The sequence below is a fragment of the Poecilia mexicana genome, unplaced genomic scaffold (genome assembly GCF_051168715.1).
Source record: "Poecilia mexicana isolate PSO_F unplaced genomic scaffold, ASM5116871v1 scaffold_8, whole genome shotgun sequence".
NCBI classification, from domain to species: Eukaryota; Metazoa; Chordata; class Actinopteri; order Cyprinodontiformes; family Poeciliidae; genus Poecilia; species Poecilia mexicana.
Window position 1 is genome coordinate 10,161,339 of NW_028263377.1, and position 19,277 is coordinate 10,180,615.

General features: G+C 39.4%; 1 protein-coding gene across 1 annotated transcript in view; it reads right to left on the bottom strand.

The window, feature by feature from the left end:
* Positions 1 to 1,910: 1,910 nt before the first annotated feature.
* prkcbb (protein kinase C, beta b) overlaps positions 1,911 to 19,277 on the bottom strand; it is a 76,058-nt gene continuing 58,691 nt past the window's right edge. The window contains exons 10-17 of the mRNA XM_014982674.2: positions 16,897 to 17,070; positions 14,160 to 14,251; positions 13,224 to 13,286; positions 12,515 to 12,653; positions 12,176 to 12,256; positions 11,660 to 11,767; positions 9,514 to 9,654; positions 1,911 to 6,092 (exon numbers count right to left, since the gene is read on the bottom strand). Coding sequence (XP_014838160.1) covers positions 5,916 to 6,092; positions 9,514 to 9,654; positions 11,660 to 11,767; positions 12,176 to 12,256; positions 12,515 to 12,653; positions 13,224 to 13,286; positions 14,160 to 14,251; positions 16,897 to 17,070 — 975 coding nt within the window. The 3' untranslated portion in view covers positions 1,911 to 5,915. The remainder of the gene's footprint in view (positions 6,093 to 9,513; positions 9,655 to 11,659; positions 11,768 to 12,175; positions 12,257 to 12,514; positions 12,654 to 13,223; positions 13,287 to 14,159; positions 14,252 to 16,896; positions 17,071 to 19,277) is intronic.

Genomic DNA, 19,277 nt, shown 5'->3' on the forward strand with positions numbered 1-19,277 from the left:
TGCAAATGTTGCATCTTTTTACAAGCTTAAACAGAGCAAGTAGAAGAATTTTATTAAAACACGATAAGCCGTTCACATTTGTTTTCAGCTTTTATAATCGATGAGCCCTTTGCTGCTTCCATCTTCTTATTTAATTCACAGAGGAATTTATCTTCTGCTTTGACTGTGAGCAACAACAAGCCGTGGTATTTTCTTAAATGTCAAACTATTAACCAAAGGTAAACCGTCCATCATTTCAGACAAAAATACAAAACACTATTTTTAATGCAAGAAACTTTTCACTTTGTTTCAGTCATCAATAAAATTCATAATGCTTCAGCTTACCAGACAGAACCAGATATTTTTTTTATGAAACATCACAGATTCAATCAACGTGCATGAATCAAGTTACCATATGGAAAATGTATGGAAGTTTTTTTTATGTGGGAAGAGGATGATTAGCTTCTTAAGAAAAGAAAAAACAAAACAATTAAATAAAGGACACATAAAACAGAATATGGACCTCTCTATTATGTATCTGAGATGAAGCTGATTCTCCATAAAATAACTTCCTGATGTATTAGAATCTTTTTTTTTTACCATGGAGGAATCAGCTGATCACACCTTTAGTAAAATGTGGTGCGTTCACAGACAGAAACCGAAAAACAGAGGTGTGAGACGTCCACAGTTTAAAGTTGTTCTACACCAAATAACACAATCACTTTTTTCTTACCAATTTTCCAAATTGTCAGTAAGAAACGTTAGACACCGCCGGAGCGTTACCATCACCCACTTGGCTGCTACAGAGACAGAAGATCCAAAGAAAATACCGACCAGAGCTGCAAAATTTGTTGCGTCAACTTTAGACAAAATTGGACCAATTCTGGATCAGTTTGACATTTTAGCTCCTAAATTTGGCAAAAAAATAAAATGTTGTTAAACATGCAGGTTTCTAGAAAAACGTCCCTGTATGAGAACAAAATGTTCTTATTGTTAAACAAATCAGACAGGAACCGTAACTTAATGGCGTCCAAACCTTGCTTGCCACACATTTTCAACCAAATTAGCACCGTTTTTATCTTCAAATGAATGACTTTTACTCCTCGCTCGCCTTTGCCAGTCTTGTAAACACCGCAGTGGCAGCACTGCAGATTTTAGCCTCCCTGTTTCTTCTTACAACAGCCTAGTCAAAAATCAGTGCATGTAATTTGTGTCCATGCTTGTTAACACTATAATGTGCTGCGGGTAGTAAACGGTGCGCGGTACAATTATATATATATAAAAAAAAGGGGGAACGGTGCAGCCAGTCAGAGCAGCGGCGTAACGGCTCGTACGGTGGATTGAGGGCAGCTTTAGAGGCGGCGAGGAGAAGCTTGAGTGGCTTAGCGGGGTTGTGTGTATGTAGGCCGTGTTCTGCATGTTATTTCCTTGAAGTCATCAGACCTACGCTCCCCCCATCATGGAAAGGCTCTTATGATAAGTGGCAGCCATGAAATATGCACAGCCTGCCCTAGCTGCCTGACTCGTTTCGCAGAGCGTTGCTTTGCATTCCCGTCCGTTCCCTCCATCTTGTCCTCGTACCGCTTTCCTCCCTCGTTTCCAGTCGTTCATTAGTGAGTCTCCCTCCTCTTTTACAAACGTACTCCCTCCCCCTCCCCCCAAGCCCTCAGGTTGGTCAAAGATCACCCCTTTCTCTCACCCCAATCTCTACCTCTTGGATTATTTTTCTTTAAGTCTATCCATTCTCCATTCTCTTTTACAAACACATCAAGCTTGTTTCCCAGTGGCAACAACAGGGTTTGTGAGTTTGACCGTGTAATGAGTTAAAGCTACAGCAGTGAGGGATGCAGAAGAAAAAAAAAAAGAAAAAAAAAGTCAACAGTCACCCAACAGATACACACTGAAGGACAATAAAAATGCACAAAGCAAACTTGAAAAGCACGGATTTTGAATTCTTTATTTATGGAACGTCTGCTATTCTAGGAATACCCCAAAGAGTTTAAAAAAGAAGAAGAACAAAATGGAAATTTGGCACATGGAAAGCATTGTAAAAAGCACACTCCATTATATGAATCTTCACACACAAAACACATAAGTTTAGATCAAAGCTTTGGAGTACTGCTATTATAGAAAACATGGATCGTAATAATATTTGAGTAAATTCTAAATGATAAGAATTGTTTTTTTTTTCATGCACAGTTTGTTTTATCGTTGTCTTTTGAACAAAAAGGATGGGTAGAAAAACCCCCCACCAATCTTTTACAATACTGACCACATGTGTAATTATAAGCATATAAAGATATTTGACATAGTAATATATTGGTGCATAACATATCTTTATATTTGTCGTGTTGAAATTCAGCAGGAAATGAAAAAAATAAAATAAATAAATGAAAAAAGCGAGAGCACAGGCGATGAACACAAATTTAGACTGAATTTGGCGGTAAAATACAGAAGATAAATATTCTGAGATTCATAATTATATTCAACACATGAAAAGATGTAAATCCAGACTTTTCCCACTGCTCTTGATATTTGTAGCTCTTACTTTAATGGTACCTTAAACATCAAGATTCTTACCTTGCAAAGCATAAAAAAAAAAAAACACACACCGTTTCACTGATTGCACAAACAAGAGTTGAATATCTTTGTAAGACCAAACGACATTTAAAAAGAGAGCGCCGTATTACGGGAGATGTTACAATGCCAAAGAGAGGCATGGTGTGTTTCCTGGTTGCTGGAGAGAATCGTGTCACGGGTTGCAGTATTTATAAATTGGGTTGATGGACCAACGAGGGACCTGAACGAAGGTGGATCTATTGCAGTCATACGCAAACCTGCACCAGATTTCACTCAAAACCCGTATCTGATCCGAAGAAGACAAAAGTAAAGTACTATGAATGCAGAAAAGCTCACTTAGTCTGTATAGTGAAACATGCTCAATCAGTCTGAGTAAATGTAGACATGCAAACTTTTAAATTATACAGGACTGTGTTCAATTTGTCTCAGAAGTTGGGATTATAATCTGGGAATGACGGAAGACGGAAATTTTAGCCAAACAGAGGAAGTAACATACAATTTATGTCTTAAAATCCTTGCAATAAATGATTTTGCAACTATGATTTATGTTCTCTTTTTCTCCATTCGTCTCATTTATGCAAACCAACATGATCAATACTTAGCTGCCTCACCTGCTGAGCAGTTTATTGAGGTACTTGGAATTATGTTTTCTGCATATTTTAAGCAATTAGTTAAAAGTAAAGTGGAGCAAAGACAATATTCTTCAATTAAACAAATTTTCATGCCATTTGAGAGGAGAAGCTGCAAAAACACAATCTGACACAGAGAACAGCTTTTGTTTTTAGGGTCAATTAATAGGATGCGATTCCAACCTTAATGAGTAATGCATCATATAAAAACAGTTAAAAATGTGCTGTGTAATTTATTTATTTATTTTAAATTCACAGTTTTATCACGTTTTAACTCAATGTTGTTTACATCTAGAAAATACAAAAATGAATCCAAACTTTCCTTTCCTCACATTTTCGGATTTTGTGAAAACTATACTTTTAGGCAATAAAACAAAAAAAAGAAAAAGTGAAGATCACTTGGTTGTTAAAAACTGTCCCGCAACAATTTCTGGCAACAGATTGGCTTCTGACTAATTACTTCAAAAGAAGCTGAACTGATATGAGGACGAAGTGGCCGTGCTGACGCTCCGCAGACGGGAAAACGTAAGCGAGGACAGGTGAAGCTGTCCGTGTTAAGAAAAAAAACAAACTAAAAACTTCTGCATACAAGCATCATACACACTTGACGAAACCCACATGCCCACACACACACACACACACACACACACACACACACACACACGCACACACACACACACACACACGTTGTAAACAGATGTCCAGGTATAGGAATCATGCATTTGTACCGTAAACATAAAAAGGCTCGTTTCCAGGTTAAATACTTAACGACACGTCCGATCCGAGTAGAAGAAAGAGCGTTATCTAGACAATGAACTACTTCAAGCCTTCCAGTAACATTTAAGTTCCCAACTGCCTTTCGCCGTACGGATCCGACGGATGGAAAGCAATAACATGCACTAAGAATCAGATATCTGTGGTGCAAGTGTGACTCTGTACACGTGGCGGCTTGTCTGGGTAAAACAAGGTTCTGTAAAATGACTTACAGCAGAACGGGTAGGAACAAAAGTCTAGAGAAACTCCTAATACAGAAACCATGCAAGTATGTGAAGCATTCCAGTTTTAGATAAGGATAAACATACAGACACTCATACAGGTATATACTCATTATAATGCACATATCTAACTAAAATGTTCATGTTTCGACCCCCCAAGGAATAAAGTAAAAATCTCAAAAGGTCAGAGCTTGTTTACACAGAAAATCTGCATTTGTTTTCAATACTTGGCCTTTATTAGCCAAAAGTTTACTGGTGTGTGTATATATATATATATATATATATATATATATATATATATATATATATATATATATATATATATATATATATATATATATATATATATATATATATGTATATAGATATATGTATATATATATAAATGGTAGTAAGAAGTAATTTTTAATCCCTATTTGATTGTCAGTTAAATTATTTGTATGTGGTATAATCGTTTTAAACTGTTTAAATTGACATTTCACGAGCAATTTAACCGTCCAATTATTTTTCCGTCCTTGTTTTGGTTATGCGCTGATAATTATTAAAACACAAATCTTTGTTCACATTGCAATAAACACAAGCTAACAATGATTCTGAAAAACTTGGGGTGAATCAGATTTCCATGCTTCATCTATAAAAGTTTTCACTGTGTCATGCATATCCTTATAATACATTGGTTAATACACTGATGGCATACTTTTTTTTTTGTTTGTTTGCTGTAGCAAAAACCGGACAGCAAAAGCATAAAGAATATACCTGCAGTATCTTGCAAAGTCCCAGTAACGACTAAGAAGGTAAAGGTATCTTATTGGGAACCAACCAAAACTATAGAGCGTACGTTCAGAGCTCGAAAAAGTGAAAAGTTAATATTGTTTTTAAATGAAATCAATAGTCATACTTTCAGCTTTGAGATGTCTGAGATTTGAGATCCTGAGCTTTGAGATTTCTGCTATTTTTTCCACCAGAAAAGTTCTTTCAGAGCATCTGTGTATCAACTTTCAACTTTTAAATTTCGATCCCTCAAACCAAAAATACTTTCTTCCACATGTTGGCTTTCGCTCCTATGACTTGTGGGAAACTTTAAAGGTGACTTCTGCGTTTTGTTTTGTTTTTTTTCATTTTCCAAACGGGTTTCTTCTTACCCAAAGCTGACCTGTCAATCGGACTCTTTCACATGAGCTGTGAATCCCTGCAGCTCCTCCAGAGTTACCATTGGTTTGCTCTCTTTGCCTGGCCCGCTTCGCTGGACAGCCGTGTCTCGGCAGATTTTATTTACAGATATAATGGGATTTAATGCAAATGCATGTCACAGATTTCAGATTTCTATTAAGAAAAATGCTATTTAATGATCATTTCCCTCGTATATCATATATTTATCGTCTAGAAATCCAGATATAATACATCTAAAATTCGTTTAACATGAAAAAGGTTTACCAACTCTTTTGCAAGACACTGTAGTTATTGTAACTATGCTTTTTGTACTTCCAGAGAGCTACAGTTCATGCAGTTATGTTTTGAACCTCAGATTGGGGTCAACATAAGATGTGGAAGTCTGAACAACAAATCTGTGCTCGAAGCATCACCGTGTCCATTGATAGCCTGGGTATGTGTGTGTGTGTGTGTGTGTGTGTGTGTGTGTGTGTGTGTGTGTGTGTGTGTGTGTGTGTGTGTGTGTGTGTGTGCCGTGGAGTTTTCTGCGTGCGAGTCCGTGTTCCGGTGCGTGGAGCTGAAATCAAGCCTGCTCGGCAGTGGCGGCGGTAGCAGCGCTCGCTGGGAACTCCGGGTTGATAAAGGAGAATCCCTGGAACTCGTCCTGGTCCAAGTTCTGAATCACCTCCTCGTCAGGGGGGGTCAGCACCGGCGGGTGGCGCGTGAAAAAGCGGTCAAAGTTCTCGGCCTCCCGTCCGCACTGTCAAGGAGGGCGGGAGAGGGGATGGATTGGGAAGAGGAAGAGCGGGGATGGACAGGAATGGATGGAGCGGGTGAGGGTAGAAGGAGAGGAAAAACAAAAAGAAAAGGGGATGGAACCAAGGTGTGAGATGAACATCACTTGGAAATGGTTTCAAATATCAGAACAAGCAAAGTAACTGCGGCGCGCTCGATTTTGTTTCCCTCCCCCGAGTGGGAGACAACAACTGAAGCGCACCTCACTTTTGCTTTCCTTTTTCAAATATTTGAAGCGTATTCTCAAATTTCGAACAGAAAAAAACCGTCTCAAACATCCTGGAGCAGTGCACTACAATAAACCAGAAACCATGAGCGTGTGATGCAAAGTTAAAAAAATTTGGTGTCCAAAACACTACACAGTCTTGTTTTATTACTGCTGGAGCTAGAATTGGTTTTCTATTTACACATGAACAGCCTCAGAGCTACGAGATAATTATTTGAATAATTGTGTGTTAATTGCAGGTTAATTAGATGTTGCAGCTGTTGAGACCTGCTGAGATAAACTAAATCAGCTCAGATGCAAACGACCACTTTATCCAACTTAAATTCCTGCATTTTTTTTTTGTTTGTTTTTTTGGTTTCATAAATAATAATTTGTAACTGAATACATTAACATTCATGATTTCCTTTCAGCGAGAATTTCAGATTTTACAATTCTCTCCCTTCTTGGCGAAGCAGTTTTGGGAGAAAAAGTTACGACCAGTGCGCACATAAAAAGGGAAGCTTACCCCTGAGAAGGGCTTCCCTTTATGTGCATCCAACAAGTCGCTAGCTCTAAAACCTAGTTTTCCCCATGAAAGTGCTTCACAGGGACTTGTTTCCTCCCATCTCCATCGTTACGCAAAGCTTTAATTAACACACTAATGATCCTGTATTCTCTGACAACGTCGCCCACAGGACAACTGGGAAGTTATTAAATCCAACTCCGGATGAAATTTAACTGACTGCTGTGAGATTTGGGACAATTTACAAACTGAGAATCAAAATTGGAATGGGAGTTTAGAAGCATCTGGATGAGTTAACGGTGCCAAAATCGCTAAAAATCACCATCACACGCTGCTGTCTGAAACAGATTCGCTCTCACCTAAACGCCCTACACTGTTGTGGACATAACAGAGTTTTAAAACTAGCATTTTAAGCTACAAACAGCATGTTTGTCAAGCAGCGGACTGCAGGCCTGCTACTTGAGCAAGTAGCCAGACTAGCTAACGAGCTAAACGTACAACATTTTTGTTAAACTAGCTTGTTATGATCTGTAGTTTCTCTGTAAGAAGAGCAGCAAAAATAATTAAACTGAAAAGTAATTTAGCAAGTGTTTACTCCATCTAATATTAAAAAAGATTTTTTTTTACTAGTTTATTTGACAGGGATGAGTGTCATAAGCTATAGCACTTGCTAATTTGTAATGTTAGCAAATGTCGTAGTATAATTACAAAAAATCATCATTCTAGCAGCTGTATGAATAACCATTGCTGCTCTTTGAATACAGTAGGTCATGGTATTTATAATCTGTGTCAGAACAATATGATAGAAACCTTTTAAATCCTTGATATACTTTGGTACCGTTAACTAATCCACACCTGATTGAGACTTTGTAATAGTGAACAAGCTGAGGCATGCAGCAGAGTTACTTTAGATTAAAATGCTTCGATAAGAGAAAAATCTATCAGGCTAGTTAGTGTTTTTTAAGCAAGCGGGTCTCTAATCCACACTACATATGGTCAGATGTTTCTGGAAAAAAATTTGACACGGTTTCAAGCGACTTTTTTTTTTTCCTAGTGCACTCCATGGCAGGTTTAAATTTGAGACAGAACCTCAGAGCATGCAAATAAAACAGAAAAATACCCAGACAACTTTGAAACACTGAGAGGACAAATAAAATGTGCAGATGAGATGAAGCTGATGGGTTTATGCGTGGCAGATGTGAACAGACGGAGAGGCGATGGAGGAGAAATGAGCTGACAATCGATTGCTGAGAGGACAGATGAATGAAGACGGTCGCACAGCGATGCCTTCAAATGAAACTTCAGAGTGACGGCGTGAACATGTTTATGTGCTGGGTAAATGCATGAACCAGCCGTTCAGCCGGTCTGTTTTTTCGGTGTGCGAGTCCTTCACACGTTCACAAGTTAATGTGCCTTCGCATCAAGCAGATTCTCCAAAGGCATCAACAGCATTTTAAAACCAAAAACAGTTTTTGATCAGCATCAAATATCCCTAATAAATAACATGATAGGGCAGGTTATTTTGTGTTTTTTTTTTAGCAAAAGAAAGTAATTCACTTTATCAAAAATAACACAAATCAAAAACAAACTCCCCTCACTGAAATAGGCCGCCGTAAAAGGATCAAAGAAGCTCTGCCGAAAGTGTCCAGAAAAGACTAACGCTGTTTGTTCTTATTAATAGAAAAGATAAAAAGAGAGGAGGAGTGTGAGACGAGGCAAAGGCCTGGGAGACGATAGGTGTCTGAAAGACGAGATCCAACAGAAAGAGGAGACAGATACAGACAGAAAAGAGATCAGACAGCTTCTGTCTGCACTCGCACAACAGGAATTTACTGTAGATCCGCCTGTGTTACAACAGCCAGGTCCTCGGGATGACCTCTACTTTTAAAAAAAAACCAACCCCACATGCACACGCATGCATGCTTAGACGCAGCCGCATTAGTGATCAAGCACATAGTCCACCGAAAAAATAAAACATTAAAAAAACCCTGCAGGCAGAGAAAGATGCATAAAAAGCTCAACTCAGAGAAATTAAAAAAAGAAACTCTTAAGCAGCAGAAGGGCCCAAGGCTGTGAGAGCGTCCGTATGTATTGTGTGTGTGTGTGTGTGTGTGTGTATGTGTGTGTGTTTGTGAGCATTAGGTGACATCATTCTGACTACAGTTATGATCAAACCCATCTTGTCAGAGAAAAAGGAAAAAAAAGAATAAGAAGAAACACACAGAGTTATTTTCAAGACTTTTCTTTTTCTTTTTGCAGAAACTTTAAGGACGTGCACCTACTCCCTGGAGGCTTATTCCAAAGCGAAAAACAAAAACCCCCTCTGAGCTCATGCAGAGCACATCTGCACCGCAAACTGCAAAGCACCGATCCTGTGCATGCACGGTACTGCCCCGGAGGCGTTATCATCACCACCGTCGTTATACCCATCCCAGCCACACATCCTTCAGCAGCCCCCATTATTTTCAGACTTACCTGTGCACAACTTGCCACATAGGAGAGATAGAGTGTAAAGCTACAGGCAGCAACAGATAAAGACGCGATGTGAAAGTAAAGGAAGACAAGAGGAGAGATCCGGCAGGAGGAGCGTTTTGCTCTCTGCTTAAGCTGATGAGTGTCTTTTGCACGTCTTGTGTTTGATCTGCGCGACAGACTTACAGCTCTGGGTTTGAACGGCGGCTGCACTTCCTTGTTCTCCAGCTTCTCCCAGTCCATGTAGCGGAAGAAGCTGTGCTCTCGGATGTCCCGCTCGCCCTCCGGACCGCAGCCCAGTCGTTTGGCCGGATGCTTCGTCATCAGCTGCACAGAAGCGGACAAGAGAGAGTGAAGCATGGTTTGGTTTGATGCGTGCATCACGCCACCTTTTCTCCGCCGGCGCTCCGGCCTGGTGGATCGGTGACCTTTTCCCTCTCCGTCTCATTGTTCCTTCGCCATCTCCATCCACCGAAGCAATTATTTATGAACTGTAATTCATCTGCAGTTGTTCGTGTTGTACAAAGAACACGTCTGTCAACGGGGGCGCTGCTTAACTTTCGCTGTCCCATTTGTGCTGGAGCTGCTGCGCGAACACTGTTAGCGTCACCTGTGTCCAATGTTAATGTCACAGCGAATGAAGACGTACGACACGATCCACGGCAGAGTCATCCCAGGCCGTTGTGAAACATGCAACAAAAGAAGTCAGCGCTTTCAACTTGTAAGTTGCTCTCTCAACTGTTTATCTCACACGTTTTAAAGAGGACAATTAAAGTAGAGGAGATAATAATTGAAGTAACTTATTAAATCTACAGTCAAAGTGGTAGTAAAACAGATATGTAGCACTAAAGTCTGTAAAACTTTTTCAACTTTTCACAAACTGCACTGCAAAAATTGAGAGACATCGACACAGAGATTTAAAGGGATGTCAATCTACAGGTTTGTTTTTATTTTTAAAATTAAAAAAGAAATCTAAAACCTGACATGTCTGACGGTTTATTTTAATTAAAATGTTGCAGGTCAGGCAACATTTTTGTCCTTTCAAGATCTTTGAAATTAAACTGGTAGTCCTGCAGTTAAAGGTGTTTCACATGTCGATTTATGCAGCGCCACCTTATAATCCACAGTATGCATGATTTTCAACAAATATAATTGTCCATACTGACCTTAAATATTCTAAATGTTTCATTTATAAGTTCTCAAAGGAAAAAAAAAAAATCCGGCAAAGTTAGGATCAACAGAACTGGCCATCGTTTCTGGCCGACATAATGTCTGTCTCTGCATTCGCATTCTGTGCGCAAAGTCGGCTCTACTTTTTCTCTAATGGAAATTACTTGTAGTGTTTAAAAGGCCAGGGCTCATCCAGTCAAATGCACAGACACAAAATGACTTAACCCAGGCAGCGCCGGCAGGGAGCAGAGGGATCCGGGCGGGGGTGGACACGGGCGAGCTTTCACGCTCCACCGAAGACTCACTGTCGTAGCGCTACAACACTGTAATCATAACTAATACATAACATACAGCCTGTGTGTCACTGACAGGCTGTGAGTGTGTGTGTATCTAAGAGGCCACTGTTTCCATTAATTTGCTGATGAATGACTTTGCTTTTAAATTTAGGAAGAGGGAGATGACTAGTATCGGGCCAGAATAAGTGCAGTTCAGCGTAGTTTGATTTAAAAAAAAAAAAAAATAAGGCTAAAATAAAAACATATGACTTCTTTTGAATCAATGACGCCTATTTCATGCGAGATAAGGTTTAATATTTGAATATCTTTTCTGGATTTTTGTTAAGCTTTCTTAGATCCAGAACTTGAGCGAAGCTGCTGGAGAGAGACAACATGATCGGAATAAAAAGGACCAAACATATGTTACCATCCATCCGTCAGCCGATACGGTGTACTGTGTGTGTGTGTGTGTGTGTGTGTGTGTGTGTGTGTGTGTGTGTGTGTGTAGTCTGCTGTGGTCAGTGAAGCTTAGAGGCAGCAGATGAGACAGAGGTTTAATAGAGAGGGCCGACTCCATTTGTTGTAGTAATCAGCCTACCCCTCCCCACCCCCACACACACACACACCGACACACACCAGTCTAACGCAGCTGGGAGTTGTCAGAGCAGAGGAATCGTTTTGGTAAAGGCTGAGCAAACCACACACACTTAAGTTATCTGATCACAGTAGTCGATGCATGCAGCAATTATGAAGGAGATTTTAATGTTTTCTGTTCTGTTTTTCTCCTCTTACTCCCTTTTCTTTCTAAATTAACTGAAGACCCCCCTGTTACTCTGTGTGCGTTTGATAGAGCAGGCTTGCTTGTATGTGTGTGTGTGAATACTCACTCCTTTACATATGGCGACAGCTTCCTTAGACATCGATTTGGGATAGGAGACGTGATGCTCCATTATGGATTGAAACAACTCGTCCTCATCCTCACCATCGAATGGAGGCTGCAGAAGAGAGGGAAGAGTTGAGGAGGAAAAGGAGAAATGTAACACAGGACAGACAGAGGGTTTGCTAAACACAATTATTTTTTATTAATTTTTGAATGTTTTAAAAAAAAATTCTCAAAAACTGAACAAATTCAATCAGTTTAAAAGGTTTTTTAGTGTAATGCCATGCATCCCTTTATCTGACTTTCATACGTATAAATACACACATGATGCTAGTAATAATGGAGGGTTAAAGACCTTCAATTATGAAATATTTGAATACCTTACAAACTAATTCATAAAATCAATTTTTCAGGCAGGTATCAGCAGCCTTGGTAGAGCAAATAAATAATGCTGACAATGTAATATTTTTTTTCTTTTCAATAAAAACAAGACATTCTAGTTTTCATAAAGCTGCAGACCAACCTGTCCAGCCAACATTTCGTAAAGCAATACTCCAAAAGCCCACCAGTCCACAGATTTCCCATAAGGCTGATAGGCAATAATCTGAAATTAAACAAGAGCAGCTGTAATAATCAACAACACTGAGCGAATAGCCAGGTTTTAAAACAAACACGTTCTCCAACTTTGACCAAATTGTTTGAATTTGAGTTTTCCTGATGAACGAATCTTGCGAGCGCCACGTGCACACACACACACACACACACACGCACACACACACACACACACACACACACACACACACACACACACACACACATACACACACATACACACACACACACACACACACGGACTGAGTACCTCAGGAGCGATGTAGTCTGGTGTTCCACAGAAGGTCTTGGTTGTGACTCCGTCAAGCATATTTTCTTTACACATACCGAAGTCTGCAATCTTAATGTGGCCTTCGCAGTCCAGCATTACATTATCCAGCTTCAGATCCCTACATCGGTAAAGAAATTGAATTTCGTTACCGTCTGCGGTTTTCTGTTAGCTACAGCTGGTCTGATTGAGTAAATATGTGATTTGTACTTTTCAGAACTATGTCAGGAACGGCATATAGGTTTAGAGTAGTTCAACTCTCAAAAGCTGCTTTTTAAGTAGATGCTAAATGAAAAAAATAAAGACTAAGATAATGTGATGTGTGTAATGTTGAACATTACTTGCAAACTCACCATTCTCAACTTCTATCTGTTGTTTTCTAACCCTTCCCACAATCCAGCTGAACAATGTACACATACTGGCAAATTTAAAAGGAAATGTGACTTTTTTTTTAAACACACTCCACTTTGCTAAAGCATACAACTACTGACAGATAAAGTGAATTATTGAGATCATCTTGTTTTTCTGAGAGGTTTTAAATGAAGCAGGTGGATAAAATACATTTACTCCTTCTGCTTTCCAACAACCAGGTAGGCTGATATTTATGGGAGTTGCTACCTTTATTTTTAGCATAATTTTGCTCCATTTGCTGCCTTTGCACTTTATTCGTTTGGTTCATTGTGGATGTTACCTGTAGATGATGCCCTTTTGGTGCAGGAAAAATAAGCCAATGGCTATCTCAGCAGCGTAGAACCTGCAAAAGAAACGCAGGAAGAGACAAACGGCAGCACCAATTACAGCGAGGTTGAGAGACGGCGGGTAAACAGGGGAGTTAATTTGCGTGCGTCTACTCTACATAAAGGTCAGAGCTGTCTCGTGAAGGCCAAAGAACAGCTGATAAGATCAACAGGAAGGGCCTTTAACAGGACTGACCACGCAGGCAGCCATGTTTGGACGGCGTGGTTTATTCAAGAAATATACGAGAAGACAATGTGAAGGTGGGCAGGCAGGTTAGAACCAGGAGAGGCAACTTGATGTCTGTTTATTTGGATTTGAAATGAGGACGAAAAAGCAAGAATAGTTTGGAGGATTCTTATTAATTTTCTGCTACTTTAATGACACAAATAAACAATGTTTCTACTGAGCAGCACAGTGTTGGTGGCGTTATGTTTTGTGAAGCTTCACAGGTCAAATCTTTCTTTCGCTGTGACAATGATGAGATGTTTCAAGGACTAATCAGAGGTGACAACGCATTAGGCGTAATAAAAGACCAAAAGATTACAAAGACAAGCCTCAGTTCGTTCGCGCTGGTGTTCAGGGGACGGCGCTCATCGCAGACTTGTGGGATATTTGCGCACGTGTTGAGTAGCTTTGTTCTTTTGTGAGCATGCTATTCCACTCACGGACACTCCCCGGAGCAGAAAGCGTACTCAGAAGAAGACATGCGTCTTGTACCGCACACCTAGTTCTCGCAGATGCAGACTATGAATCTAATTAACCCCAAGCTGGTTGCTTCTTTACCGAGAGAAAAACAGCATCACTGAGCTGTGGAACGTCTACAGTATCTGCTGAGGACTGAGATTTCTACACTGGTGGCAGAAATGAGGTGTGTGTTCTGGGTACTCACACAGCATGGGGCTCTTTGAACTTGCCAGCCTGCTGTATCTGATACATGAGGTCTCCGCCGTTTATGTACTCCATGACGAAATACAAACGGTCCTACGGAGAGAAACAGAAGGGCGGGTGAAGAGCGAAGGGTCAGTAAGGGAAACAGGAAGGAGTTATTCTTCATCCGAATGTTCAAAAAAAAGGTGACGTGAAATAATTATGATATAAAAAGTGTGTACAAATAATTAAGATTTTATAAAAAGAACACCAAAATAGAGCGCAAATATATATATATATATATATATATATATATATATATATATATATATATATATATATATATATATATATATATATATATATATATATATATATATATATATATATATATATATATATATATATACTGCTAAAAAAAATAAAGGGAACATTTCACTTCAATTTTGTGTGTGGCTCCAAATCCAGGCCTCCATTGGTTAATAAATTTGACTTCCATTGATGATTTTTGTGTGATTTTGTTGTCAGCACATTCAACTTTGTACAGAACAAAGTATTCAATGAGAATATTTCATTCATTCAGATCTAGGATGTGTTATTTGAGTGTTCCCTTTATTTTTTTGAGCAGTAAACCATCCATGTTTATAAAACAGACAGACGAGACTTGTAGCAAATAAAATCAAAACCAAAGAAATCAGCTGCGGTGTAACATCATCATATGGAACAGCACATGAGAGAGCACAACATTTTTCTACAGGTGGTTCACATTAAACCAACGACTAAGAACACAAGAACTGAGACCAGAAGGAATAAAATAAATCAGAATGAGAGTAGAGACGAAGCCGTGAGTGTATTTTTGCAAGAGCATCAGTCCAATGCCTCTGCTTTTCCTGATTTAGATATAGAAAATATTTTAGCATTGTGTTGATATCAATGGCAGACATCTAGATAGAGCTAAAGGAGCATGTAAAGGCCTTGAGTCACCAGGAAACACAGCAGAATATCATCTGCATAACTGTGGAGATTTTCACCAGGCCGCCTTATAATTTTCCCAAAGCATCTAAAAGAACAACAAACTAAAACTGAGCCATGTGGAACACCACAGTTTACCTCATAACTAAAAGGTTTGAAACCTTTGATGCTAACCGGGGTCGGTTCGTAACAGTCTACCTCCTGGTACCGAACAGCCCACAATGTCAAACGCAGCGCTAAGATTGAGCAGGACAATCTTAAGATTGAGCAGGACAATCTTTCGGTAATTCACCGTGAAAAACGTATGCCCAGAGGTTAGACTGCTTACGTGAAACAAACGACACTAGAAGTGACAGGAGTAGCCATAAGGAGACAGAGAGAAGGAGGCGACTGGGCCGTTGTAAGTACAGCCAATCAGTCTTGAAGGGACATCAATTTAAGAACCTATTGTCTTCACTTATCTACAGAAATTGCCAATATGGTTCAGTGTTTCAGAAAATCATGGAAGGATTTGGTTTGGGTTTGTGTGTATATATGTGTGTGTGTGTGTGTGTGTGTGTGTGTGTGTGTGTGTGTGTGTGTGTGTGTGTGTGTGTTAGGGTCTGTGCTGTCTGATAAGCCTCATAAACTGACCGTTTGAAAGCAATATGTTGAGCTTGTGTGTCTTCCGATTAAAAATTTACTTGCATGTCTGCACCACAAGTCATGTACAGCGACGACGTCTGAATGCGTGTCCTTTATAATTGCTGATGTGCGATAAGTGTAGGCTAAATTTTATGGCCAGAGTCCTCTTCTGCTGACAGAATTACAGCTGAACTGGATTAGCATATTCACTCTCAGTTGTGTGTGTGTGTGTGTGTGTGTGTGTGTGTGTGTGTATCAGGTCAGCTGAGTTTGTGGCATCTCTCAACCAAGTGACGACGCATCACTAATAACAGCATGCGTTTATGGCTTGTGAAATGAAATGTCATGCACTGAGGGCTACATGTGAAACCACCAAGCTATATTTACTCCTCTGTTGACTCATCTTTGGTGTAATACGGATTATACATCACAAGTTGAGCATGAATTCAGGCTGTGTGTTCCAGCTGGGAGCTGGTGACGGCAGTCGAGGTAGCTGCTGTTAAGACCACAGCGCTCCCTGCGCGCCCTGCAGCAGCATGCTGCTCGCACAATTGTTCCCCACGTAACCTGACAGTGTGGAGATCAACAAAGGCAGCTTGGTTTTGTTTCGTTATCGGCGCCTCTCCTGCGTGTGTGAATCTGCATATTTTCCCCTTTAAACATCAAGCGCCTTGATGCTTCTTATAATCTGCGTCAACAAATATTTTTCAAGATAGATTACCGGTGTCCCTACTGTTGGCGAACCCATTATCTATTCAATAAATGTAACCAAATTGTTACATTCACATGATTTTATTTATTTATTTTGAGCATTGAGAGGAACATTTTATTATATAATCTACTGCTGTTAATTTGGAGCATAAATATGACAAATCTCTCTTTGCCATTCCTCAAAATGAGACGGACAAGAACACATGCCGTTCAAGTTAGGCTCATGTTTTCTTAATTTCCACAGGTCAAGAAGTAAAATAAAAATGATACATTAACAGACAGAGGAATATATAAAACATTTAAGGCAACTGGATGGTGAGGGAGCCATTTGTGTCTAAAAAGTAAAGGTGTAGCGTTTGCTAAACAATACTAGGACTTGATTTCACCGCGCAATACGAGACTTTTACATCAGCGTCAACAGAGCAGTGGCAGGAATGAGCCAATCGACCCACCATGGTCTGGAAGGTGGAGTGCAGCTGCGTTAAGAACGGAGGCTTCCCGGTCAGAGCCAACACCCTCTTCTCCACCATGGTGCACTCGACGTCGTCATCCTGGATGACCACGTCCTTCTTCAGGATCTTTATTGCGTACAGTTCCTCCGTTCCTTTACGCTCCGCCAGCATCACCTAGAGAGGAAGAGGATAGAAACAAAGGCAGGGGTTGAAGAGACGTAATACTCAAACTATTTTCCACACACTTGAGGGTCCAGAGAGAAGAAATAAAAAAAATACATAAAAAATTGGAGGAAAGGGAGAAAGTGATCAGGGAGGCATGGAAAGAATCCACATAATGGATTGTTTGACTGTTTCCATTTTGGGGAAATATAAAGAGCTAAGTGACAAAAGAAGAAGAAAAAAAAAACATGATATTTTGAGATGTCACAGGTGGAAAAGAGAAACCACGGGGAAACCTTCTGACACACTGAGATGTTTATGAGCAGAGATTGTGCTGCAAAACTCCTTTATGAAAAGATAAATCCTGACAGTAACAAAATACGAGTCACAAAATCTAAATATTAGCTTGAATTGTGCATTATACTTCTTGAAAACACATTAAAAAAAAACCTGAATCAGCCTTCTTTGTCTCACTGCATGTGTGATGGATTGAAATTTGGTTATTTACCATTCAGAGGTACATTTACTCTTTTTGAAGTTCAGAGGTTTTATGCTCTGCCCCCTGTTTGGGCTGAAGATGTTAATGTCTAGTCTGATTTGGCTGATGCAGTGGTCAGATTCAACCAGCAGGGGGAGTCTAGCGCACCGGAACTTCCTGCTTAGATAATAATAATAATCGTTGGAGCAGGAGCACCGTGTCCGGCTCTTTTATTAAAATATTCCCCTTCTCCAGGTATGAGTATATATAAACACACCTGTAGGATGTAAACAAGTTTATTAACTTTCAGAAAGCTTGTGAGTTTTTTTTATTTTTTTTACTCTCCGAATGTTAAACTCCGTTGTTAGCTAACATGCTGTTTGTAAGCTAACTTGGATAATAATAATCGCTGGAGCAGAAGTACCGTGTCCGGCTCTTTTATTAAAGTATTGCCATTCTTCGGGGCGATTACACATGTGCTTAAATTAATATAAAGGATCTACTGAGGTGAAATGTGTCAAAGTGTCCAAACCAAAGGCAGAACGTCTCCATCTCAGATGTTTGTTTTGTCAATCTGAAATTAACGATTGAGACATTTTACCATATCTTGGGCACTTTAAAGGTTTCATTCTGTCTGTCAGGTGTCAGTATTTCCTGCACGGGGTTTGGTCTGAGAGAATAAAATTTGGTTTACATGAGCTGCAGCAACCTGAAAGTCACCAAGATTTAGTGCTTCTCTAAGATCTCTCCATGGGGATTTTCTTTGCCCTTCAGAACATCTGGGAAGGACACTAAGAAGAAAAGAAACATCACACAGAAAAAAATGAGAACAAGAATAAAAGGATTTTGTAACTTTTTTTTTTTTTACCCAGAAACTTCAGTAAGATCAGTTTTAGAGGTGAGCTGAGATCAAGGACGGTTGAAGTATGAAAAAAGTGGGATTAGAAAGAAAGAAGTAGGTCAGCAAAATGTGGCGTGACCCGAATGTGAAGAAACAAGAGAATAAAAGGAATAGTTGCTCCTGTTTTAAATGATAAAGACCAGGAACACATGAGTAAAATCATGACTGGGAAACCAGTCAGTCAAAGAAGCTTTGTAATCAAATCTTCACTTTGTCCAAGGCTGGACAGTTCCTGCTGCGCCTACACGTCTTCATGTACACACAGAGGTGGTGATTGTTTAAACTGTGTTTGCTATAGACAAAAGTTAATATTTAAATTAAGGATTTTTTAAACTAAATGTCATGGGCCCTACTTAACCTATGCCTATTATCAGTTTCTAGGCTTAAGACACTTAAAACACTGGGATTTGGACATTTATCTTTCGTGGTTCTGACTCCATCAAACTTTAAACGTGTGGTTAAAAAAAAAGAAAGGTAATGACTCAGACGATGTGGTTCATGATTTGGTTTATCCACGTTTCAAATGCTCTCCCTTTAAATTGTGATGTTCTTATTTTTATTTTTTTTTGCTCTTGCGTAAGATTTACATTTTCAGAAAAAACTAATTTTGGGTTTCAAATTAAAAAGTGTAACAAATCAACATAACTTGTTGATCTGCTTTTGAGTATTTACTGTAAAAAATTAACTGTGATGTATCAGGTTCTTTTCTAATTTTTCTAATCCTGCATATAGCCTCAAACAACAAACATTGATCAAATTATTTCATTTCTAAATACAACCAAAATTCTGACTTGTTTTTTGCAGATTGCCTAATTTTTTTTTTTTAATGCAGCATTTAAT